The sequence below is a fragment of the Pinus tabuliformis genome, chromosome 9, assembly GCF_031772625.1.
Source record: "Pinus tabuliformis cultivar Carrire ecotype Pingquan chromosome 9, CPIR1, whole genome shotgun sequence".
NCBI lineage: Eukaryota > Viridiplantae > Streptophyta > Pinopsida > Pinales > Pinaceae > Pinus > Pinus tabuliformis.
Window position 1 is genome coordinate 1,994,285,719 of NC_142307.1, and position 27,304 is coordinate 1,994,313,022.

The window sequence follows — 27,304 nt, forward strand, 5'->3', positions numbered from 1 at the left end:
AAAATTTCTCAAAACCTGTACCTGCAACTTGCAATGGCAAAAAAAGAACAAAACACCCAAAAATAATATGCAGGAATGAAACTAAAAACCCGTAAAGCTAGCTAAATAATTACAGTATGTACAAACTGAAGGCTCTAGGTAGCCAGATTTATCGTTGTGCCACAAAAATATTTTCAGATTTTAAAATTAATGTGAGGTGCTTCAGAAAACCCTTCATGCATCTGCAGCAAAAATTCTAATGATAAGCCCAGGATTAAAACTGTCTGGGCTCTTTTAGAAAACACAATCTGGGAGTTGTTTGGTTCAGCTGAGAACTTCCCCTAACGCCCGGTAAATTCAAAATTAAGGATATCCTGCACAGCTTAAATCAACCATTAACATAGAGGGAGAAAACAACAACGAAATTCAAATCAAATGGAGATACCTGCCATTATATTTCAGAAATTAAACTATCATTCAAACCCCAGAGATCAGACAAGATACATGTGCCTAAATCAATCTTCATCAAGCTATCATCAATGGTTAAAACTAAAATTATGGGGAAAAATAAAACATCATATAACATTTCCAGAAGAGTAACACTAGCAAGATTTTCAACCCTAAAGTCTTTCTTTATTGCACAAAAAATGACTACAAGAGAGCTTTCTTTAACACCAGACTCTCAAATCCCATTCTCAAATGACCCCTGACACCCTATGTAAAGGAAAATTTCCCAACGGCTAGTTCGAGTGATCCATGTCAAAATGATCTCGAACGTCGATGAGGATCAAAATCTCTTTTAATCTCATCCGTTGAAATTTTAAATGCATTTTAATATATTAAAAAATTACAATTCTGCATTTATTTACTCAAAACTTTGACTTATTATTATTTTATTTTATTTTTTCAAAAAAAATTATTATTTTTTTAATTTATTTTTAAATTTTATTTTATTTTATTTTATTTTTTTAATTGTTTTTTAATTTTTTTAATTTTATTATTTTTTGTTATTTTTATTTTTATTTATAACTTTTATTATTTTTATTTTTGGACTCTCGAACTTAGCCTTTGGAAAAAACACCTAAGACCTAGGACTTAGGACTTATGAGGGGATAAAACATTTTCTAACCTTCAAGACACTTTACATCATGACTTTTACAATTTTACATCTCAAGGGGGAAAACCAATTTGACATAGACCCTCATAGACCACCCAGTTCTGCGACACAACTATAATCTAGGATCAAGCAATTTGTAATAACCTAACCAAATAATTAGAATTATTTCCAAATTACTTTTACATATACTTGAAGCACACTAGGATTCCCCTAAGATTCTAATGACAAAATCCACTCCGGCTTTGGGGTTATGCTGAAGGAAAACTCTGCCGATCATGGATTGGTGAAACAAAAAACCTTCCGGATAATAGATTATCACTAGAAAATTAGGTTTGCCTAAGCAATTTACATATATGACTCAGATCTGCTAAGATTATTTACAATTTACACATGCAGACTAGGTTTACAACATAACATGATCGGGTTGATGATGACAGTCGAATGGCATGGACACGTTGATCAAGCGCTATCCCTTTTGCGAAAAAAGGGGGTGTACTGCTATGGGTAGTTGACATGTAGTGGTCAACAAGGACTTTTGTCATAGGAAAAGTAACCCACTTAAGGTTTCTTAAAGTTTATTTCTTTATGCTTCTCAATAAAAAAACCATATTTTAGTTTTTCTAGACGAAATAGCATTGGTTTGGAGGTTTCTTGAAGTTTCTTTTTTATCTTTCTCAATAATAGCTAATTTATTTTGAGTTTTCATAGATGAAATTGCATTCATTTGAATTTGTTAATCTCCGATGTTTCTGTTGGTTTTTAGGGGCTGTATTGGATTCGCACAGTCGTAAACAATGAATAATTGACATGAAACATGTGGGAAATGGCTCAAAACGTCAGAAACATCCCAAAATGTTTTGGGCAACATTTCCAAACTTCTGAAATGTTCTAGAAATTTTTCAGGACATTTCCAACACATTTTGAATGCATTTCATTACCCAAAACGTTCCTGTGTATTGAAACGTGGGGAAGAGGGAGTTATCCACAATTTAGCTTATCACAAAATATACTGCTTCACAGATCCTAGTATTGCTTGCATTTCATCTACAGGCACATAGATGCTAGAATTTCCTGCAGTTAGCTTGCAAGTGAACAAGTCTGCTTACAATTAAGTTACAAGCAGCTCTCTTCACCTCAAAACTGAAGCAAATTGACATATCATTGTCAAATATCATTCCATCTTTAATTATACCTTTCCAATCAACTTGTTGCTACTAGGCCTGAGAAAGAAGATAAAATAAAAGAAAACACAGATAAATAATAAGACAATTTCACTCTTATCAATATGATTACTACTTGAACTCTACGAGATCAGTTTCTTGTGGAAGATTCTTGAATACTCTTTAAGTTATCATATAGAGTTCTTTAATTACTCTTTAACTTTTATTACTGACCTTCCAAAAGGAATCTGCATGCTACATTTAATTTTGCACGGAAATTGCTTATGATATCAATATCATATACAAGTACAAATTTTTATGTAATTCAAATAGAAATCCGCATGCTACAATTAGGTTTTCACTGAACGTGTGTATGATATCAAAATATCATACAAGTACAAATATTTATCTAATTCATATAAAATTGACAGCAGGATTACATTACCACAAGTGACGTAATTTTAGAAGATCAGATGCATTAAGAAAAATGAGAAAAGTAGGAAAATTTTATCTCACTTGATTGCGCTTTCACGAATTTTGTTACTACCATTGGAGTCAGCTTCTGCAGCTACAAAAACAAAGATAAACTTAAATATAGTACCTACGAAAATTACATACTCAATGAGGCTCCCGTTGTGTTCAAAAACAGCTATACATAAGATATTTTATAAACAAAATTCTCTATAAGAAGCTTATAAAGCAGCATAGAGGGAAAAAAGCAACGTTAGGATCACAAATAGAACGCATGAGAGAACATAGAATAAGTAATAAAATACCACTAGTAGTTTACACCAATGACAATCTCTAGTGCTCTGAAAAGGCATGGATCTGAATTTTGAAATACAAATTACTAAAGCAAAGCATACTTAGAAATGATTACATAATCAACATATATGCATCAACAAAGGGTTTGGCAGTCACCTAAAATATTGAGATCCTGATCAACAGTCGTAGGAAACGTTCCCAATATTGTCCAGCATTCCTTCTGAAGCTCTTCAACAGCTGTCTTTTCCATACTTGGAAGGAAAGGCAAATCCCCTTCCGACCAGCTTGGTAAGGTTCTTGCTGCTGCTAATATGGCACCATCAACAAAGCTATCTTGTCTATCGGGTGTTGAATCTGTAATATTCATGACAAAACATGTAATCGATAAAAACCTTTGAGGGAGAAGATAAATAGAAAATTCATAAAATAAGCATGACTATCCAAAAGAAATAACTGATGTATACAAACTATTACAGTATGATTTAATTTAACATATTTAAATCTAATGTTCACACGTCCAAAGATGGCCAAAGGGACTATAAGTACAATGACCAGGTGTACGTTGGTAGTGCTTGATGTACTTCCAGTACAGCCAATCAAGCAAGTTAATCAAGTAATAAAATGAAACAAAAGATAGCTTCAATGGATAAAAGGGTTGAGAATAAACAGAGGGGACTTTGAGAGTTATTGGTTGAGTACAATGTTAACCAATAACTCCCCTAATAAGAAAGAGTTGGTGACGATGGTTGTACTTGTTGACCACTACGTGTCAACTTCCCATAGCAGTACACCCCATTTTTTCGCAAAAGGGATAGCGCTTAATCGACATGTCCGTGCCATTTGACATTCATTGTCGACTTAATCAATTTATGTTGTAAACCCAGTCTACATGTGTGAATTGTAAATAATCTTAGCAGAGTTGAGTCATATATGTAAATTGCCTAGGTGGACCTAATTTTCTAGTGATAATCTACGTTCCGGAAGGTTTTTTGTCTCACCGATCCATGATCGGCAAAGTTTTCCTTCAACCTAACCCCAAAGCCAGAATGAATTTTGTCATTAGAATATTAGAGGAATCCTAGTGTGTTGATCTGCTAGATTATATTTGGTCGCAGAACTGGGTGGTCTATGAGGGTCTATGTCGAATGGGTTTTCCCCTTTGAGATGTAAAATTGTAAAAGTCATGATGTAAAGTGTCTTGAGGGTTAGAAAATGTTTTAATCCCTTCATAAGTCTTAAGTCCTAGGTCCTAGGTGATTTTTCCAAATGCTAAGTTCGAGGATCCAAAAATAAAAATTAAAAAAATAATTAATTAAAAAAATAATAATAAAGGAATATATATATAAAAGATATAAAAAATAATAAAATAAAATAAATAAATAAAAATAATAAAATAAAATAAAAACTTAAAAAATAATAAAATAATAATATTTTTGAGTAAATAAATGCAGAATTTCATTTTTTTAATGCATTAAAAATTCGACGGATGAGATTAAGAGATATCTTGATCCTCATAAACGGTCGAGATCACTTTAACATGGATCACTCGAACTAGCCGTTGGGAATTTTTCCTTTAAATAGGGTGCTAGGGGTCATTTGAGATGAGATTCGATCTGTGAGTCTTGTGCTGAAGAAGCTCTCTTGTAAACTTTTTCTAGTGCTAATAAAGAAAGACTTTGGGGTTGAAATCTTGCTGGTGTTACTCTCTTGAAGTGCTGTGAGCTATTTTATTTTCTGCATATTTTAATTTTCAGCCATTAGTAACAGCTTATTGTAGAGTATTGTTGAACACAGGTATCTTGTTCACTTACTAGGGTTTGAATGGTATTAGAATTTCTAAAATAATGGCAGGTATCTCCATTGCATCTGAGATCTAGTACTGTTTTTTCTCTCTTTATTGATGGTTGAAGTGAGCTGTGCAGGAAACCCTTATTGAAGAAGATCAGTGGGCGTTTGGGGAAGTTCTCGGCTGAACCAGCCAACTCCCGCAAGCATTCTCTTGCAGAGCCCAGCCAGTTTCGATCCTGGGTTCATCATTTAAGTTTGTTTTCTGATTTGCATGAGAGATTTCTGAAGTATTTCATAGTAAATCTGGAATTTCGATAATATCTCTGTTGATTATTGATAAATCTGGCTGTTTAAGAGTCGAGAAATTGTAAATACTGTAAATTTTTTGTTGGGTTTAGGGTTTTCAGTTTCGTTTCTTGGACATATTATTTTAGGTTTTCTTTCCTTTTGCAGGTTACAGGTTTAGGTTTTGAGAAATTTTTAGGGTTTTATCAGGCAAATTTGGAGTAAGGAATTTCAAATATTGATTTTGTAAAGAGCTTCAGTGGTTTTTTCTGGGCAATCTGGGCAATCCGTTCCATCTCCACGTTGCTGCCTACTCAGAATCGAATCCTCACGCATCAAACCTCCACCATTCCTCACGCACAGCAAGATAAAAAACTCAAAACACCCACAAAAAATCGATTTTTTCCCTGCGTCCTCCATTATCTGCTGCTCCTCACATAAGCATAGCCTCATCCGCTGCTTGCCCCTCGCTCCACCATCGACTTCTCACATCTGCAAATAAAAATATAAAACCCATTGTCCATGCGTTAAGCTCTCCTCGAAATTTTGCTAACGAAGCCTGCATGTAAACCCTGCAAATCCCCTGCGTACTCATCTCCTCCTGCGCTGTCTGCCATCAAGCCCGTTCAGAAACCCACGGCCTTTGCTCCAGCTTCTCACCGCACGCAGTCATTCCGCGTAACCTGCATAACACGATAAACAAGTATCGATTCCCCTCCTCGGCTTCTTGGAAGAAGATCTGCTCCAGCAATCTCCAACGCCGCTAACGTGCAGCAAAGCGGTAAATCGATTTCATTGTTTTTTTTAAAATACGCAGGAATCACGTTGGATAAACGTTCGTATGGTAAGATAACGATAGCTTAGGTTTCGATTTTCATTTTTTCTTTGTGATATGGTTAGGGATTAGCGTAGATCTTTTTTTTTCAATTGGTTTTGGCTTTATAAAAATTAAAATAAAAATGCGATTTGCTTTTAGATTTTTAGATTTTGATATATATTGAATTTCTTTTTTTCCTTTTTACTTAGGTTATATATGTATATATATTTTAGGTTTGAAATTTTTTGATTAGCTTTTGATATTAGAATTAGATGCCTTTAGGGTTAGCTTAGTTTGTAAAGGCTCTGGATTATTTTTGGATTTAGTTTTAAGTTTACATCATTTCTAGATTTATCCAAAAATAAAAAATTAAAGAATCATAAAATTATAAAACTTTAAAAAAAACCATAAAAAATAATTTTTAGGCCCATTTTTATTTTTGTTCTATAGTTTAGGTTTTAGATTTAAAGTTTCATTTATTTAGCATAGTCTTGTTTTATTTGAAAACATAAAAATATTTTGGAAATATTTTTCAGTCTTGGCTCAGGGATTTATCACGTTTTATCTTTTCTGCTGAGGCTAAAATTTTGATGTGGAATTAATGTTTATCATTTTTATGTGATTTAGCATGCTTGAATGATCATTTTGAAGATTAGCTACATGAATGTGATATCTGGTTAGCGTTTAAAATTACATGGTTGTGTATCGAACTCTATCTTTCGAAATTTTAAATTGCTAGAGTATCATTAAGCCGTTAAGCATTTTCTCGCATTTGATAAAAGTTAATCTTTGTTTGAGTTATTTGATGGTAAACGATTGTTGATGAATCCATATTTCTGCAGCATTTGATAAATAATCGTTTAGTCATTTATTTCATAAGGCACTGGTCTATTTATTTAATAAAATCAATTAAGTGCTTGTTTCCTTTCGTGTCACCCAACCCAACTGGTTCACAGTTGGTCATCCACTTTCCTATAGGGTCTACCCCCCTTAGCCGCGGGAGATAGGCTTAAACGGAGAGATCGGCGATCAGAGTGACAGTCCCTGGTCTGAGCGTTGTCATGACAATCTGTGCGGCAACAGTACTAACAAGTAACAACTGACTAAAGCCTTTGAGGTCTACATTGCCTAAGAAATCTCAGAGGCAACCCAATCACAAGACCTCTTGCGGCCTCAGCCATCCAAAGATCAAACATAGCAAGTGATGAACCTAGCACTGGCAAGATGGAAAGAAATGTTGAAGATGATTTTATATCAAATGCACAACATCTCACGTAGAAGTAAGGCAACATTTCGCTAGTCTCAATATCATGCCATCCCTATGAGCATCACCCAATGCAATGAGTGTTAAGTGGACTATTCAAAATCATGAAAAATTTGTAATTCTAATTAGTTGTCATGGGATATCAACTATGCATTGATGACTACACTAGTGTTACTTGAAGCATAACCGCAGCCCAACCACACCCCCACCCCCACCTATGCTAAGAACTATTACCCCTTTGTTGATAGAGAAAAATGCACTTCTAACAGTAAAGGGATCTCCCCGATGTGAAGCCCCCATTAGACCTCACACCATTTGGAATAGGAGTCCCATCCAGTATGCGGGCCCAGCTGCCACCATGTTTGCGTCTTTTCTCTTGGGTCTTGAATGAAGAGATTTTAATGTGAGGTGAGTGTGAAATACCCAAAGAGCGAAGACGAATCAACCCACAAATGATAAACTTGTAGTACAAAGTACAAGATCATAACTGTTAGTGTCCTATGTTATAGTAATCAAAGTCAGGCTTAGTCTTTTCATCATTCTAGTCAGTTTGTAAAAAGTTTTCCTGTGATCTCTTAGAGATCAAGTTTTTAGTCTTTGTGAAGAATGTGAGATTATATCATTGGTGTAATTATGTTAGAATTGTGTGAGCGATAATGTAAAGACAGTCATCGATTCCCTAAAAGATTAAGTTAAGAGAGTCTAGGGTTAATGTGTCATCAAAATCATGAGTGAGGTCATAGTGAGTCCTATTTTCTCATCATTGGGACAAATTAGTGGTGTCATTTCAGTCAGTTAGGTTGTCAAATCAAGCATGTGCTATGACATCACCCTTCAGTACAACGGGTATGAAAGTTTTTATGCATCATTCCTTTATTGCGCTTTCATGATTCAATCTTCAAATTGCAATGATTGTTCCTGAAGGTGGGTTTTAGTCATCTTGGGAGTTCAACATCTTCTTTTGGCATCCAAGAAATCAGTGATCTACTCTTTCTTCTACCAAAAGCATTATGGACATCAATTGGATTTCGCTGCACTAATTCTACAAGGACAGTTGTTGCGCTTCTACAACTCAATAGTTTATCGCCACCTCCAGGTTTCAAATTCTCATTTTCTTGAATAATTTATCTCATATGTTGTTTAGTTCACCTTCACCTGTCGAGAAAAGCGCCTAGATGGCCTTGCAAACCTTGGATTCTTATCTCGCTACATTTTCCTTGTTGCACCTAGAGAATTCGCTGCGCTTTCACACAGTCAATGCATTTTGTGCTTTACCTGTGTTAAACCCTCAATTTTTGCTTGCCACCTATATCCTAGAACCTAACAATTCAATATAAGATATGGAGTCTCAGAACCTTGTTTCTGTTGCCTTAGAATATCAAGAAACCTATTCCCCTTAGTCGTTGCGCTTTTTCGCTGCATTTGTGCATTGGCTAATTCACTATATATAGGATCATCATATCGCTGCATTTTGGTCTAAAAATTGAATTCCTTTAGTGTGAGCTTTGCAATATAGGAGGATTTCCATTCAAAACCTGCCAGAGACCCTCATCAGACCTAGATTCCAAAATTGTGGTACCCTTGCTGCGCAAAATTGTTGAAGCACTATCTCTACATTTAGAAACCCTAGAATTTCCTTTTCATTGTGAACAATAACAACTCCAGACAGGAAGAAGCATAAAGGAGGAGACATAGTCAGGTTTGAGCCTCAAGATCTTGCCTTGATAAACTCAGATCCAACAATTAGGGTTGCATTTGAACAGACTGGCTGCATTAGGTTTTGTGAGAAGATACAAGGTTATAATGTTCAGTTGACCAAAGAGTTTGCTTTAAACTTCATTGGGATAGATGTTAAGGTTGGAGAGTTGTGTTTTCTAGTGCCAAATGTTACCATTTCAGCTGCTACAGAGATCCCTCTACATGGAGAACAGTGGTTCAAGGGCATGCCTCTAAACATAGTCAACAACAAGGATTTCTTGAATCCAAAGTACAAAAACAAGGAATATGGAGCTATTGTGCCAAGGAAATATTTTCTTAAACCCTATAGAAAACTATTCAAGGTCATCCAGAGGTATTTCACTTGTGAAGGTAGATTTGGGAGAGTTTATTAGTATCATTTCAGGTTGTTGATGCATTTCACAGTTAAAATCCCTTTGATTCTACCTTTCTACATGTTCAAGAGCATTGGTAAGATCATAGATAAGGTTCGGGGTAAGAAAAGTCAAGTAGAGCCCAGTCTCTTTCATTTTTCTTTGACCAAATTGTTAGTAGTGGAGGAGCTGAAAAATAAAAATCAGACATGGCAGGCATTCTTGGATTCATCCAAGTTGACAACTGAGTTTCCAACTAGCCCCCCTAGAGTAAAAAGGATACACCATTTGTGGCAAAGGATGTTCAATCAGTAGTGGAGAGCTCAGTAAAAAGGATGCCAACTTCAGTTGACCCACCAGACAAGAAAAAGGGTTAAAAACTTCATTTTTATCCTGAGATGGTGGAGGTTCCTAAGAAACCACTCACAAGAGCTGCTACGAAGAAATTGCCCATGGAGCATGTTGGAAAATCAATGCAAATAGATTAGGATTTGATTCTCCTTACTTGATAATTACTTGTGAGTTATGTTGGCTTCTTTTATTTTTTATTTTCTTATTTTTCATCAAGTAATTAGCATATTACGTGTGTATGAAGATCACAAAACAAGAGACACAAGATGTAACCACTATGCCAAGGCAAAACCCCCCTCGAGGAGAAAACCCAGTCAAAATTCTCTTCCTTTCAATAGTATTCTTTGAGACTCTTCACCCTAGACAAAGACCAAACCTTCCATCCACACCAACTTAGCCTCCGAGATCTTCGACCTCTTTCCCAGCAACTTCGACTATGTAGCAGCTTACGGCATCAGGCAACAGCTTCCGACATCAAGCAACAGCGAAACTTGGAAGACTTCAATCTCCCAAACTAGGGCATGAAACAGAGAGAGAGATGCACCAAAAGTTCGATTTTCTTCTTCTCCTTAGACTTCACCCAACTCGCACTTCCTTTACTTCCTTAGGCCTACTTCGCACTTCTCAAACTTCCTTAGAGATATCGAACTAGCTTGAGATGAGATGCTCCAAACGAATTCGACTTGCTTATATTTATAGGCTTCAAGTAAGGTCAAATTAGTGTCCTTAGGCCAACTGGATCTCTTCTAGGCCAACCTGGTGTGGAGGATACCTAAATTATATTTGACTCAATAGTAAACCTTTTTACATGATTCAAAAGCCCAAGAAGGGTCTCTTGAATTACAATGACTCTATAAACTCAATATTAATCCTAGGAGTCCACAATGGGGACTTTGACGAATATAATGATGACCCAAGCATGAAACCCATGCTTTAATAAGTCATTGATACAATAATAAAAAATATTTTCTTTATTCTTTTGACAAATACATTTCATGATGACTCAAATACATTAATGAAGACCGAACCTAGTTACATTTTCTAACGCTCCCTCTTAACTAGGGAGGTATTCATAATATACAAATACAATGGAAGATCTCAAACTATATGAACAATGAAGAACTTTAGGCACCGCAATGCCATGGACTAGATTCCTGACTAGGGCAATCTATCCATTGGTCTCTCATCAATTTAGGCACCACAATGCCACGGACAAGATTCCTGACTAGGGCAATCTATCCAAGTGGGAATAAGGTGGACTCAAGATTTTACCCTCTCTAGGTACCATTAGGCTTACTTGCTAACCACCAACCCAGGGACCTAGGTGTGTATCCATGGTCAAAGCTCTACCACCTAGGCCACCTTCCCTACTTTGGGACCTAGACATCAACACAAAGTGTTAGCCAGATGGCTTCCCAGGCAATGCTTCACTCGCAATTCCTCAACAAATCTGTTCCAATTTCTTATCATCAATACAATCAACAATATCTACCAAACCAAGTAGGATCCTTAGATATTCAAACTTCTTATTAGGAAGAGACTTTGTTAGTATGTTTTCTACTTGTTCATCTGTCGAGACATACTTCAACTTCATGATCCCATTCTACACCAGTTTCCTAATAAATTGGAACTTATTGTTGATATGTTTCATTCTTGCATGAAACACGGGATCTCCAAACATCTAGATACAGCTTTGATTATCACAATTAATCACAGTAGGACCCAGAGACTTCTCGAACCAATCTGTCAGAAGCTTCCTTAACCAAACAGCCTCCTTTGCCACTTCACATGCAGCAACATATTCTGCCTCAGCACTACTTAAAGCAACGGGATCTTGCTTCCTACTTATCCATGAGATCATAGCAGCTCCCAGACTAAAACATCCTTTGGTATGCTCCTTCCATCAGTCTCACTGCCACCCCAATTAGAATTTGTGAATCCAATTAGCTTGAATTCCTTACTATAATACTTTAGGCAGTGATATATAGTGCCACGAAGATACCTCAATATATGTTTGGCAGTTATCCAGTGATCATGAAGAGGCTCCGACTGAAATTGACTAAGAATGTTCACTGCAAAACATATATCTGGCTTATTTACCAAATACATTAGGGAACCCACCAACTGTCGATAGGAGGTAGGATCCACGAGACTAAAGTCAGAGTCCCTCAATTTCTTGAGATTGGTGATCATAAGTGTAGTCATCGGCTTGGAATCCATCATCCTGAATTTCTGCAACAACTTGATGATATACTTTCCTTGCCCCAAATATATCTCCCCAGGTCTCTACCATACTTCTAGACCCAGGTAATAGTGCACCAGTGTTAGATCCTTCATTTCAAATTCGGTTGCCAACATCGTCTTGCATTCTTGAATTCTTCGCTCCACACCTGTGATGAATAGATCATCCACATAAAGTAGAATAATGACGGCTCATCATTCACTACCTTGATGTAGAGATTTGGATCAACAGAACTCTTTATGAACCCAATTCTAAGTAGATATGCATCCATCCTTACACACCATGCCCTAGGTGCTTGCTTCAAACCATATAGGGCCTTCTTAAGTTTGCAAACATGAGTCCCTGCTATTAACTTCAAAGCCTTCAGGTTGTTTGATGTACACTTCCTCATCAATGGTCTCATTTAGAAATGCGGTCTTCACATCCATTTGATGGATATTCCAACCCATTGTAGCAGCCAATGAAACCAAAGATCTAATGGTAATGTACCTTGCTATGGGAGCAAAGGTTTCTTCATAATCAATGCCTTCCTTTTGAGAGAAACCCCTTGCAACGAATCTTTCTTTGTACTTGTCTATACTTCCATCAACAGCATGTTTGATCTTATAGATCCATTTGGAGGTGACAACCGATTTGTCACTAGGTCTAGGAACGATTTCCCAAACCCCATTCTTCATGATGGATTGATATTCTTCTTGCATCGCTTTCTTCCAAACCTCTTGATGAGCAACTTCCTTGAATGTAGATGGTTCGACTTCAATTAACTTTGTCATATATGCAGCATAACCAGAATATCTCTTCGGTCTCTTACTTTCCCTGAAGGTTCCTTTTGCAACTTCATGTCCTTCAGCATCTTCTAATGTAGCTTTTAACCAATTTGGTCTTTTCCTTGTGGTTGGGATGACCACCGATTGAATAGGCTCACTTGGTCCTTCTTCTTCTTCTTGATTTGTAGTAGGGTTTTCATGATGAACTTCTTCTTCTTCAAATATAGGAACTTCTTCGTCATCAAAATCAATAAGAATATCCTTTAATTTCTTGTATGCTTGATTTTCATCAAATATGACATCCCTGGTTGCTTCAATATGTCTTACTTCCTTAATGTAGATTCTATATGCTTTTATGGAGAGACTATATCCAATGAATATTCCTTTGATACTTGTAGAGTCCAACTTCTTTTGCTTGTCCTTTGGAACATGGATGTATGCTAGACTTCCAAAGATTTGGAGGTGATCCATAATCGGCTTCTTTCCTATGAATACTTCTTCGAGTGTTGTATTATCAAGACTTTTATGAGGAATTTTATTTTGAATGTAAATGACTGTCATCGTTGCTTCCCCCATAAGAATTTTGGTAGGTCTTGACCAAGGAGCATAGTTCGAATGCCTTCTTCAATTGACCTATTCTTCCTTTTGGCCAATCCATTTTGTTCAGGATAATAGGGAACAATGAGCTCCCTCTTAATACCCACTTCCTTACAATATGCAATCAATTCCTTAGAAGTGTATTCCCCACCATTGTCGGACCTTAGAGTTTTTATCTTTCTTTCAATTAGGGTTTCCACTTCAGAACTAAACTCCTTGAACTTATCAAATACTTCATCTTTTGTTTTGACGAGGTAGAGCCATGTCCTTCTAGAATGGTCATCAATGAATGTCACATAGTAGAGATGACCTCCAAGTGATTTGTCAGACATGGGCCTACACACGTCAGAATGGATGAGATCTAATATCTCTTCAGACCTAGTTTCATTATTCAGAAATGGCTTTCTTGTATGTTTTTCCAAAGAGCATCCCTTGCACACACCTTCATGATCTAACTTCATATTGGGAATACCATGAACCAATTGACTAAGAGTAGGGATGACCTTATAATGTAGATGACCATACCTCCTATGCCATAGCTCAATGGGACTTATTTCCATATGAACCAAAGCTTGAGGAGGTGGTGTAATGACTCTATAAAGGCTTCCTTCACAAACTCCAATAACCCTAGCTTTATCAATGCTAGAATATTTTCCCCAAACTGTTGAAATTTCTAAGTCTGACACGTCAAAAATCCCTATTACATTATCTAGCTAATTATCTCCTACTTGTTCTTTCCATTAAAAAGTTATTTATAAATATAAATACGGAAATAACCACAAATGCATCATTAACACATATACAGATCAGCAACTAAAATAACTGAGACAATCACACAAGGGACACCGTTATTTTTGGACAATCGTCCCCGGAAAAACCCAATGCGGGAAAATCGGTGCAACGGATATGAGGATTTTATTATTATGCAGTTTCTGAATACAACTAGGGTGCCAGAAATGGCTCACCCTTTAGAGATTTTCCTTGGTAGAAGTACCGCTCCATGGAGACAGATATTTCAGCTGATCAGCAACCGGATGATTGATCCCACGTCAACTTCGACAGTTCGTTAGCTAGACAACAAAAGCTGCTCCAAGCTTCCTTCCGGAACTGTGTCACCCTCTATGGACTACGTCACCCTCTACGGCTCTATGTCTGCCTCTCAGCCCAGCATCAGCTCTGCTAGCCTCTAGACAGCCTCTACTGCCTCTGCGTCAGTCTCTTGGCCCTCTGCATTAGCTCCTTGGCCCTTTGCGTCTTCTGCGTTGGCCTCCTTAGCCTCTGCGTCAGCGTTCCTAGGCTCTACGCTATCTCTCTGACACTTTTTCTGCTTCTCTGATATGTATTCTCGGCCTTCTGCCGAACTGCCCCTCGCTGCAACAAATCACTAACTCGATTTCTCAACAAACCCTGCCCCAGAAAATCGAATTGATTGATCAACTTGGTGTATCTCCAACTGACCCTCAAGCCTCCTCTTAGATTTGACTTGATCCTCGTTATTTAGAACTTTCTGACCCATATTATATTAATACGCATTAATATTTTAATTTTCCTAAGTTTAGACTTAGGAACCCCACTAAAAATATTAATTATTTTAATCTCTCTCCATCCGGGTGGAATTTCCCCAAATGATTTCTGGGTCTTGGAGATCTCATGTGCCTTAGCCTCTCCACCATTTTTCATGGCTAGAGCACATCCAATGCTACCAAAAATCAACACCCCTCTTAGCGACGAATGTGCTCTAGTAATGCTTCACCACAGAAACATCACGTTGATCCTCCGCATCGATACATGCGCTGATATTTGGTCTACTACTTCACATCCCCTACACTACTGCTTCCTGTACTGCTACCCATGACACTGCCACTGCCACTGCCACATCTGTATTGCAGCTCCCTCTCAACATGTTGCATCATGTTGCCCATAGCACTGCCACTGCTAACTATTGCACTGCACCTCAGTTACCGAGAAGTAGATAACTGACTTCGCCCAAATACTGACATCCCAGTTAGTCTGGAAGCCTCGTGATGCTGAAGCTGCCTCTGCTGCTAACCCGTGCTCCCTCTGCTGCCACTGTGCTGCTGCAAACACCTCTGTGCCTGTCGCATTGCTGCAACCTCTGTTGCACTACTACAGACTTCTGCACTCTAGCTTTGCCTTGTTGCTCCACCACACTTTGCTCCACCCGACATCTGTCATCATGCTACTATCGTTAAGGGCTCCCGTAGCCGGATGCGATCCAAGAGTTTGGGCACCTCAAAGATCCTGCGCCTAGTATGTAGTCCTCCTGACTACAACTCTGTTGATTTTGGGTAGCATTGGATGTGCTCTAGCCATGAAAATTGCTGGAGAGGCTAAAGCCCATGAGATATCCAAGACCCAGAAATGGTTTGGACAGATTGTACCCGGTATGGGAGATATTAAAATAATTAATATTTTTAATGGAGTTCCTAAGTCTAAACTTAGGAAAAATAAAATCTTAATGGGTATTAAAATAAAACTGGGTTAGAAGGTTCCAAAAGTCATGGATCAAGCCAAATTTAATCTTAGTCGTTGATTAGAGATTTAATGTCGGCCGTTGAAGGACGAACGAGAAAAGTATATGAGGAGGCTTGAGGGTCAGTTGGTAGACACACCAGAGTGATTAGTCATTTGATTTACTAGAGCGGGGTTTGCTAAGTAAAGTCGAATCAGTGATCAACAGCGAGGGGTAGCGAGTACTGGATAAAGAGGCAGAGATAGTGTCGAGAGACCAACGTAGAAGCAAAGAGCAGACGCAAAAGCCAGAGTATGCCACGCAGAGCCCACAGAGACAGCGCAGAGACCAGAGGGCCTGCGTCATCCATGCAGAGGGCAGCAGGAGTGACGCAAAGGGTCCCACAGGCTAAGCAGTGCCTTAGAGGGCTGACGCAAAGGGTTCTAAGGTTGACGCAGAGGCCAAAAGGGTCAGCGCAGTGCTTCAGAGTTGCTGGAGAGAGTTTCGTGGGACAGGTTTTCTGAATACCTGTTTCTGAACAGAGAGGTAATACTGCTAGGTGTTTTTATCTGTCGGGTGAGCCAGTTTGGCACCTAGTTGTACTCAAGGAAATATTGCATAATAATAAACCCTCAGAATAGCTGCACCAATTTTCCCGCATTGGGTTTTTCTGGGGACATTTGTCCAAAATAATGGTGTCACTTGTGTGATTGTTTTCTTTCGTTATTTATATGTTTTAAATAACTTGTTCGAATTTAACAAGTAGAAGAAATAAACCAAAAGAATACAGATTAAATTTCTAACAGATAGACTTAGAAATTTCAACATGGTATCAGAGTGTGGTTACAGATCACAGGAGAGCTGAAGGCATTGGCTAAGCAGAGCATTTGCAGTAGAATCAGTTGTCCCGAGTGAGAGAAGTTGATCCTTGCAGAAAGCGACAAAAGAAGGGTTGACACATAGGCACTGCATCATCAGTCCACGCTAGAGAGAGGCCAGCACAGAGGCTGAGGAAGGCAAAAAGAGGCTCATGCAGAGCCACGCAGAGACTAGGAGGGTTTATGTAGTTGGCTGAGGGATTTTTTTGCCAGTGTCGAGATTGCGCAGAGCCTAGAGGCTCAGTCCTTCAATTGCTGGGGCATAGGAAGCTATGGGCAATTTGCGGGAGCAAAGTTGGTGGGGTACTGTGGGCAGAACAGTACCTAACAGGGCAAAACCAAGGTAGAGGGAGTTGTTACTGAGGTGGATTTCTAGCCAAGGAATCCGGATCAGTGTTGCAGGTGCACTGAAGATCAAAGAGGTGCAACTTCACAATTGGCAGGAGTATTTCCAGAAGGGAAATTGGGACTCATAGGGAGTCTAGTAGAGAACTTCCAGAAGGGAAGTAGAGAGACTCAGCGGGAGTTGAAAGGAGAACTTCCAGAGGGAAGTAGAGAGACTCGGCAGGAGTCGAAAGGAGAACTTCCAAAGGGAAGTAGAGCGATGCAGAGGAGTCGACAGAAGAGCAGAGAGATGGCCATGAATGGGCAAAGGGATCAAGACAGGCTAGACGAGGCATCCAACTTTGTTGTCTGGAAGGCCAGGATCCTATCCATTCTAGATAGACATCGCATCAAGGCCTTCACCTTGAGAACTATGGCGATCCCAGTTGACCCGGCTGAAAATGAAAAGTTCGAGGAGGCAATGACCAAGGCGAAGTGCATCATCCTTGGTTGGGTCAAGGATCATGTGGTCCAACATATTGCCGAGAAGGAGACGACAAAGGAAATGTGGGATGCCCTGAAGAAATTGTACCAGCATACTTCCGTGCAAAGGAAGATGCTATTTGAGAATCAGTTGCGGTCATACTAGATGCGGAAGGGGGAGTGATAGATCACTTCCTCAGTTGGTTAAAGGAGATACGGGACCAACTGACTTCCATAGGGGCCATGCCGGATGAGGAGATGTTGGTGAGGACCGCAGTTAACACAGTCTCCGAGGAGTGAGAGACAATTGTCCAGAGCATACTTGGCAGGGCGGATCTTCCAGATTGGAAGAATTATGGGCAGCTCTTCGCCAAGAGGAGATCAGGTGGTTGAGCAAGACAGGAAGCACCAACAAAGGAGTCTGGATTAAGAAGGAAGAGGAAGAGGATGCAGCTCTGGTATCTGCGGGAAAGCAGGAGAAGAGGAAGAAGAAGGACCTCTCCAAGGTCAAGTGCTTCTACTGTGGGGAACTAGGTCATTATGTGAACCAGCGTCCGAGGAAGAAGAACAGGGGAGAGGGTCTGACTTTAAGGCAGCGCCAGTGAAGGCGGAGAAGGAGGTCGAGGAGGATGACAATTGTGCCATGAGTGCTCATGTACCTCTAGAGAAGAGGTGGGGAGACATCGAGTTGTAGTCAGGAAGACTACAGGCGATGAGGGACAGGATCGTTGAGGTGCCCAACCTCTTGGATTATACCTTGCTATGGGAGCCACGAATAGAAAGTAGCAAGACTGGTGGATGTCAGTAGACACAGATGCAGATGAAGTGGCAGAGAGTGCTACAGTGCAGGAGTCCCCGGGCAATGCAAGGCTAGCAGGCTACAACAGTACAAGAGACACGAAGAGTGTTGCACCAGTGCAGGATGGCACAGAGAGGTGTGCAACGGAGCGAGATGCAAGGAGTTGTTGCAGTAGTGCAGAGGTCAGTAGAGGGAGCACTTGTTAGCGGCAGAGGGAGCTTCAACATCGGGAGTGTTTCTAGCCTAACAGGGATGTCAGAAGTTGGGTGGATCAGTTACTTACTTCCTAGTAACTGAGTTGCAGTGCAGTAGCAGTATGCAGTAGTAGAATGCAACATGATGAGAGGGGGTTGCAATGCAGATGCAATGCTAGGAGGATGGACCAACAGCAACACGAATGCAGAGGGAGATGTCGTATGGATGCAGCAGTGGTAGTGGCAGGGTCATGGTCAGCAATACAGGATGCAATAGTGCAGAGGATGTTGGGCGGGGAGACCTAGCATCAGCACAAGGACCGGTGCCATATAATCAGAGTAATGCTCAGTGAGGAATATTACTAAAGCATAGTCCTCGCTAAGAGGGAGTGTTGATTTGGGATAGCATCAGATGTGCTCTAGCCATGAAAATTGGCGGAGAGGCTAAAGCACATGAGATCTCCAAGACCCAGAAATGGTTTGGACAGATTGTACCCGGTTTGGGAGATATTAAAATAATTAATGTTTTTAATGGAGTTCCTAACTCTAAACTTAGGAAAAATAAAATATTAATGGGTATTAATCTAAGTCACCTGACACGGGGATTCGGGACACGTAGGATTCAGGATTCGTGGTGTCGGATTCGGGACAAGCTGACCCCCAGGAACAGGGCACGTTAGGACACGTTATATATTATTTTATTAAAAAAAAAATATATATATATATATATATATAATATATTTAAAAAAAATATATATATATATATATATATATATTAGATATTATCATATTTCTTACACAAATTTTAATTAATGATACAAATTTATTGATTTCAAACATAGATCTTCATCTATAGCTATTAGCATGCATAGTACATACAAAATTCAAATAAATGTCAGTGGTACTGGTCACATAAATGATAAATCTATTAAAAATTTAAATCATGATCCATAATTCATAACAAAAAGACAACTTACAACTACAAGATAGTAAGATAAACACACTGACAACTGTAGTTTTCTCATTAAGTCATCAAATCAAAATGTGTTACATAGGTAGTGTTGGTGCAATGCCAATGGCAAATAGAAATAGAAAATATAAAACAACTACAGGTATACAAGCCTCAAGGCATCAATCAGCATCAGAATCAGCATCACTGTCCCCATCATCATGGTCCCCACTGCGTCTCCTCTACATCCTCCTCCTCCCCTGTATCCATAGTCGCCTTTGCATCTGCTGGTATGGAGGCTGACCCCTCTAAGTCATCAAATCTAACAGGCTCTAGCACTTGATCATTGAGATCCATGTTGGCCAATGCCAACTCAACAATGGTGTCCAGACCCATATCATCAGGAACAGTGTTACTTGGGAGCGGGAGCGAAAGCGGGGAGCGGGAGTGAAAACGGGAGCGGGAGCGACATATTCAGAAGCTCTTGGTTTGATGCTCTTGATTAAATACGAGTTCCATACCCTAATACATGACAAAATTCAATGGAAACATTGCAATCCCCCAATCCTAAAATCCTGAAAAACTGATAAGTCCGCTGGATTTTGAATGAAATCTAAAATTCTACTTTCTCCATATGAAATCCAATGAGGCCGGAACCACTCTCAAACATCCTGAGTCATTTCATGGTAATGTTAAAAATTTAAGTAAAAGGATGAAAATGAAGATTAAGGAGAATGTCACTTTTACTTTAAGAATTTAACATTACCATGCATAGCATATCAATACTAGGGCCTAGACTTGATTATGAAGCTGCCAAAATGCTCTACTCCTTGCTGCAACAGCACAAATCACTTAACCAAATGAAAATATTAATGAGCAAACACGCCCTTTTCATACCCGCGTTGAGCTTAGCGAGTCCTGGAAACCGGACACGTGTCCTAAAATCGCGACACGCCCCTGAAAATCGTGACATGCCCTCGGACACGACGTGTCCTGTGATTTGGACACGAATCCGGACTGAATCGTGTCGGATTCGCCGGATTCGGGATTCGCAGGGGGTTTAGGACGAATCCGGTTTCCTAGGTATTAATATAAAATTGGGTTAGAAGGTTCCAAAAGTCATGGATCAAGCCAAATCTAATCTTAGCCATTGATTAGAGATTTAATCTTGGTCGTTGAAGGACCAACTAGAAAAGTATAAGAGAAGGCTTGAAGGTCAGTTGGTAGACACACCAGAGTGATCAGTGATTCGATTTACTAGAGCGGGGTTTGCTAAGTAAAGTTGAATCAGTGATCAGCAGCGAGGGGCAGTGAGTACTGGACAGAGAGGCAGAGATAGTGCCGAGAGACCAGCGCAGAAGCCAAAGCACGCCATGCAGAGCCCAGCAGAGACGGCGCAAAGGCCAGAGGACCTGCGTCATCCATGCAAAGGGAAATAGGAGTGGCGCAGAGGGTCCCAGAGGTTGCGCAGTGCCTAAAAGGGCTAACGCAGAGGCCAAAAGAGTCAGCGCAGTGCTTCAAAGTTGCTGGAGAGGGTTTTGTGGGACAGGTTTTCTGAATACCTGTTTCCAAATAAAGAGGTATCGTTGCCGGTTGTTTTTCTCTGTCGGGCGAGCCAATTTGGCACCCAATTGTACTCAAGGAAATATTGCATAATAATAAACCCTTAGAATAGTTGCATCGGTTTTCCCACATTGGGTTTTTCCGGGGACATTTGTCCAAAAATAACGGTGTCACTTGTGTGCTTGTTTTGTTTCAGCTGATGATATGTAGATGTTGAGACTCTATTGTGTTTATTTTGTTATTTATATGTTTTAAATAACTTGTTCGAATTTAACAAGTAGAATAAATAAACCAGAAGAATACAGATTAAATTTCTAAATGATAGACTTAGAAATTTCAACAAACTCGATGTCTCCCCACCTCTTCTCTAGAGGTGCATGAGCACTCATGGCACAATCGTCATCAGTCTCGACCTCTTTCTCCGCCTTCGCTGGAGCTGCCTTTGAATCGGAAGCCTCTCCCTTGTTTTTCTTCCTGGGACACTAGGATGCATAATGTCCCAGCTCCCCATAATGGAAGCACTTAACCTTGGAGATATCCTTCTTCTTCCTCTTCCCTTATTGTCCCGCAGATGCTAGAGCCGCATCCTCCTCCTCTTTCTTGGTTTGACCTCCCTTGCCACTACTCCCCACCTTGGTCAACCTCCTGATCTCTTCCTAGCGAAAATCTGCCCACCTCTCCTCCCAGTTGGGAAGAGTAGCCCTACCCAAAATACTTTGGACAAAGGTCTCTCACTCCTCGAAGACTGCATTCAAGGTAGTCCCGACCATAAATTATGGATCCAGTTTAGACCCCACAGAAGTAAGTTGGTCGCGAATCTCCTGCAACCTGAGAAGGGTTGGATCTCTCTACTCTCCCTTCTGCATCTGATATGACCACAGTTGATTCTCCAATAGCATCGTCCGCTACACAGAAGAGACCTGGTATAAGGTGGTTAGTGCCTCCCACATCTCCCTTGCTCTATTTTTGTCAACAATATGTGGTATGACATGATCTTTGACCCCATCTAGGATTAAGAATTTTGCCTTCCCCTCGACCTCCTCATACTTCTCATTAGCATTTCGGTCAATTGGGACAGCTACGATTTTCAAGGCGAAGTCCTTGATGCGATGTCTATCCAGGATTGCCAGGATCCTAGCCTTCTAGATGACAAAGTTGGAATCCCCGTCCAACTTGTCCTAATCCCTTAGTCCATTCATTGCCATTTTAGCTCTTCTTCTGGACTCCCTCTAAGTCTTGACTCCCCTCCTGGAAATCTCCCTCTAAGTCCTGATTTCCCTCCTGGAAATCCTTTGACCACTGTCGAACCGCTCCTATCCAATCCTCCTTACAACTGCAACTCGAATCTAGATTCCTTTGCTAGAAATCCGTCGAGGTTGTGACTCCCTCTACCTTAGTTCCGTCTCATTAGACACTGTTCTGTATCAACAGAAACAACGTCCCACCAGCTCCTTAAATCACAATCTGCACACAACTCCCCAAGCCCCGGCAACTGAAGAAACTGAGCCTTTCAGGATCTGCGCAATCCAGGCAAAGGTTGAATCTACTCCTCCTAGCCACAACATCGATCCTTCCTGGCTAATAAAGATGATCGAGCACTATGTAGGTCTGATCTGCCCCTCTTTGCCTCTGCACTGACCCTCCTCCTAGCTCGAAATGTTGACGCGGGCTCTGTGTCACTTCTTCTGTAGTTGCTTCTGCTCTAGAACAACGTTGTCTCTCGGGACAACTGCTACTGCTGCAAATTTTAGATTTCTGATGGTGCCTTCAGTCCTCCTGTGATCTGCAATCCTCTGATAACATGTTGAAATTTCTAAGTCTGACACGTCAAAAATCTCTACTGCATTATTTGGTTTATTATCTCCTACTTGGTCTTTCCATTAACAAGTTATTTATAAATATAAATATCGAAATAAACACAAATGCAGCCTTAACACATATACAAATTAGCAACTGAAATAACTAAGACAATCACACACGGGACACCGTTATTTTTGGACAATCATCCCTAGAAAAACCCAATGCGGGAAAATCAGTGCAACAGATATGAGGGTTTTATTATTATGCAGTTTTTGAATACAACTAGGGTGCCAGAAATGGCTCACCCTTCAGAGATTTTCCTTGGCAGAAATACCTCTCCTTGGAGATAGATATTCCAGCTGATCAGCAACCGGATGATTGATCCCACAACGACTTCGACAGTTCCTTAGCTGGACAGTGAAAGCTGCTCAAAGCTTCCTTCTAGAACTGCATCACCCTCTACGGCTATGTGTCTACCTCTCAGCTCCCAGTCTGCCCCACGAAAATTCCTTAGCGTTGCCTCTTCAGCCCAGTGTCAGCTCTGCTAGCCTTTGTGCAGCCTTTGCGTCAGCCTCTTGGCCCTCTGCGTCAGCCCCTTGGCCCTTTGCGTCTTCTGCGCTAGCTTCCTTAGCCTCTGCGCCGGTCCTGGCTATCTCTACATCAGCCTTCCTAGATTCTACATTGTCTCTCCGGCACTTTCTCTACCTCTCTGCTATGTATTCTCGGCCTTTTGCCGAACTGCCCCTTGCTGCAAAAGATCACTAACTCGATTTCTCAGCAAACCCCACCCTAGAAAATCGAATTGACTAATCAACTTGGTGTATCTCCAACTAACCCTCAAGCCTCCTCTTAAACTTTTTCTATTGACAATTCAACGGCCGAGATTAAATCCCTAATCAATAGCTAAGATTAGATTTGGATTGATCCTCGTTATTTAGGACTTTCTCACCCATATTGTATTAATACACATTAATATTTTAATTTTCCTAAGTCTAGACTTAGGAACCCCATTAAAAATATTAATTATTTTAATATCTCTCCATCCGGGTGGAATTTCCCCAAACGATTTCTGGTTCTTGGAGATCTCATGTGCCTTAGCCTCTCCACCAATTTTTAGAGCACATCCGATGCTACCAAAAATCAACACAAACCAATAACTTTCCATGAACAAAAGCAACTCTTTCCCCTTTATCTTCTAAACAAGAAATAGAAAGAAAATTATTTTTCAAGCCTAGAAAATATGGAATGTTGTTGAGATGCAACTTCAATCCATTTTCCAACTTCAATGACGTTGACCCCAAGCCTTTAACAGCACAGCCTTGGTTGTCACCCAAATCCACTGCATGAGAAGATGAATCCTTTGATAGTGTATGAAGTTGTTTACTTTCTCATGTCATGTGTCTTGATGCTCCACTATCAATGATCCATGCATTTTGTAAGAGCAGCCAAGAATCCTTGACTTTTAACCTGTTGAATAAGTAGTAGATGACCTTCTTGATCCAGCTTCCAGAAGTGTTGACACCCATTCTTATGTAGTTCATCAAAGAGGGAGAATCCATGCCAACAAAGTGATCTTTGACTTTTCCTGACCTTAGCTCCGATACCATGTTGGAAAATCAATGCAAATAGATTAGGTTTTGATTCTCCTTACTTGATAATTACTTGTGAGTTATGTTGGCTTCTTTACTTCTTTATTATCTTATCTTTCATGAAGTAATTACCATATTACATGTGTATGAAGATCACAAAACAAGACACACAAGATGCAGGCACTAAGGTTTTGATTCTCCTTACTTGATAATTACTTGTGAGTTATGTTGGCTTCTTTACTTCTTTATTATCTTATCTTTCATGAAGTAATTACCATATTACATGTGTATGAAGATCACAAAACAAGACACACAAGATGCAGGCACTATGCCAGGGTAAAATCCCCCTCGAGGGGAAAACCCAATCAAAATTCTCTTCCTTTCAATAGTATTCTTTGAGACTCTTCGCCCTAGACAAAGACCAAACCTTCCCTCCACACCAAAACTTCATCAGCAAGAATTCCTGTAACTAGGTCTTCATCCAAGAAGTTGCAGCTACAGAAAGAAAGTGAGATGAAAGAAGATTCAATGCAGGAAGGGAGGAAGGTTGAGTTGGATGAAGGGTAGCACACTTTTCATAGGCTGAGGAAGCAGTTGAGGAAAGCTCAAAAAAGAAATCATTGGGCTCATAAAACAGGATGAAAGGGCCAAACAAAAGATACATGACCACTTGAACATCTGTGAGCCAGCATTGTTTGAGGCCAAGTATATGCTGAAGAGAACTCTGCCCCTACACAGACAGCTCAAGAACATTTGCAGGAAAAAAATCACTTTGAAGGAACCGAGGGCTACTAAACAACAGTTGTAGGAAGCATTGTAGGAAAAACAGAAGGAAGGAAGAGGAAACCTAGACTTGTTCGCTAAGGCAGCTAAAGTCTAAATCTTGACAGGTAATCAAAACAATTTTGTTTTTTGTTCTTTTGCCCTAGTACACCACTTAAAAGAAGATAGCTAAGGAAGTTGGGATGCTTTATATTCTACATGGAGTCCTTTTGAGAGCACAATCAGTCAGATCTCTTAAGCTTATGAAACTTTTTGCAAAGGAAGCAGTTTACACAATAATGCTGCACTCTTGTCAAAAGCATTACAGTCTCGTAGAAATTCAAAATTTTGGCATTTTTTTTGTGTGTGGGAACTTAAAGAAGGTTTACAAGACTGTCAAGATCATCAGCTATGAGTTTTCCTCGGTCAGAGACCTCAACGCTTAGTCGGAACTATGAAGGTGAAAATTCATTGTGCTCAAGCGCTACGCTTTTGCTATAGGTGAAGTTTTTTTAAGGATGGAGGGTTTGCAGTATGAAAAGAGGTTATTCAAAGGGTAGTTGACGATTTCCAGGTTATCTTTCACATGTATGACTCATTTAGAAGCCTAGAAAGTGATCAGAAGTAGGCAAATCATAAGCTTGTTATGCTTTTGTTGTTGCGTTTCTACTAAAGAAGAAAGTAGCACAATGAAGTTGCTGCGCTTCCACACAGTCAACGGTTTGACTTTGCAATTCGAACCCAAACCTCATCAAATCAATTTTTTGTGGTCATGACAAATGTCTTGAAGTGCTTTGGAGGTTCGAGCTTCATCTTTGTGTAGGCATTCAATGTGATTTGTTGAAGATTCCTTTGGTCAAAATAGCTTCCTTATTTCTAGAAAGTAATTCTATATTCGCTGCTACAAGCAGAAAACTAGATCTTTTAAAGGAATTCAGTTCCTAAAGGGAGGAACTAATAGTTTTTTATGTATATATGATGTAGTTTTGATTAAGAAATGGTTGGTCAGGGTTAGAGAAAGAAGACATTGAGCATTGTACATTTTCATTAAAAAGTTCCAGTGAATGATGAAGGCTAAAGTCTACTTGTTCAAGGATTCATGTGTCAGTCTCTTATGATGATGTTTATCTCATGTTCTTGTTTCATTATCTTATGTTATTTCCATGCTTAAATGTCTCATCTTCAATGTTTAGTTAAGCAAAATTTATTTCAAAATTCACTTTTAAGTGCTATGTTATGGCTCACTAAACATTTTAGTGTTTTTCCTCCATTAAAATATCTAAAATTCATCCTCAGCTGGATGCTTTAGATGTTATCAACTCCACTACTCCTTTGTTCACCTCTCTAAAACGAAATTTGACAAAAACACCAGAAGGATTGCCTACCTTGCCCCTGTCTAAGGATTCCTCATTTTCCCATCATATCACTGAAAATCATTAGCTCAATATGACTCCATGCCCAATGGATTTTCCCTCTTCCCTGCCATCAAATTAAGACCTATTCCTCTCTAATCTCAATACCTAGCCTAAAACCTAAGACAACCAGTCATCTAAGTGACTGAAGATTCATATAGAGAGAGCCCTCTCTAAAGTTGGAAGGGCTAGATTCCAGTTTTAAAGTGGTTTGTGGTTACCTTTGGGTTCCTCTCCTCAGCTTGGAGGAATTATGAAGTGCTAACAATAACAACACGACAATAAGCCCAAGTACATCTCAAGAGGAATCAGTTAACTAAAACCATCTAATACATACAAGGGTAAAAGAGCACTAGAGACTAATTGCAAAGTAGTTCACAACTAATAACTAGTGTAATGCGTGGAATGAGAGAGCAGAGATCCATAAGCAAACATATGGGTCATAAGCCATGAATTAGTTCATCAACATATAACTCATGTGAAAGAAAACATGCACGCATAACCATAGCATTGGATAGCCATTGAACCTTCATCGCAGTGCACAAGAATTCCACCAAAAATGAAGAGCTTCTCATTGATAATGCTACAATCTCAAGTACATCTACCACAAGTTCATCAAAATCCAATACTGGAATGTGGGCTACTCATACCATCTCCAAAATAAGTCCCCTAGCCTGACCACAACTCAGTCCAAAATTACCAAGAGCAAGATTGCTCACAGCTATTGAAGCCCAAAAAGCCTCAAGTGCTAAAAGCCCTTCAAATTAGAGGCATGAAGGTACATTTATACAAATGGGTAGGTGATTCTTCACCTTCCCCATGACTATTGGATTTCCTCATGACCTATCCTATTCCT

The 27,304-nt window shown here is 39.6% G+C and overlaps 1 protein-coding gene across 1 annotated transcript in view; it reads right to left on the reverse strand.

Annotated features, from left to right (window-relative positions):
• Positions 1-27,304, reverse strand: part of LOC149157031 (protein PLASTID TRANSCRIPTIONALLY ACTIVE 14-like) — a 297,084-nt gene that overhangs the window by 50,423 nt on the left and 219,357 nt on the right. Inside the window, exons 9-10 of the mRNA XM_089444948.1 lie at positions 3,178-3,375; positions 2,773-2,824 (exon numbers count right to left, since the gene is read on the reverse strand). Coding sequence (XP_089301074.1) covers positions 2,773-2,824; positions 3,178-3,375 — 250 coding nt within the window. The remainder of the gene's footprint in view (positions 1-2,772; positions 2,825-3,177; positions 3,376-27,304) is intronic.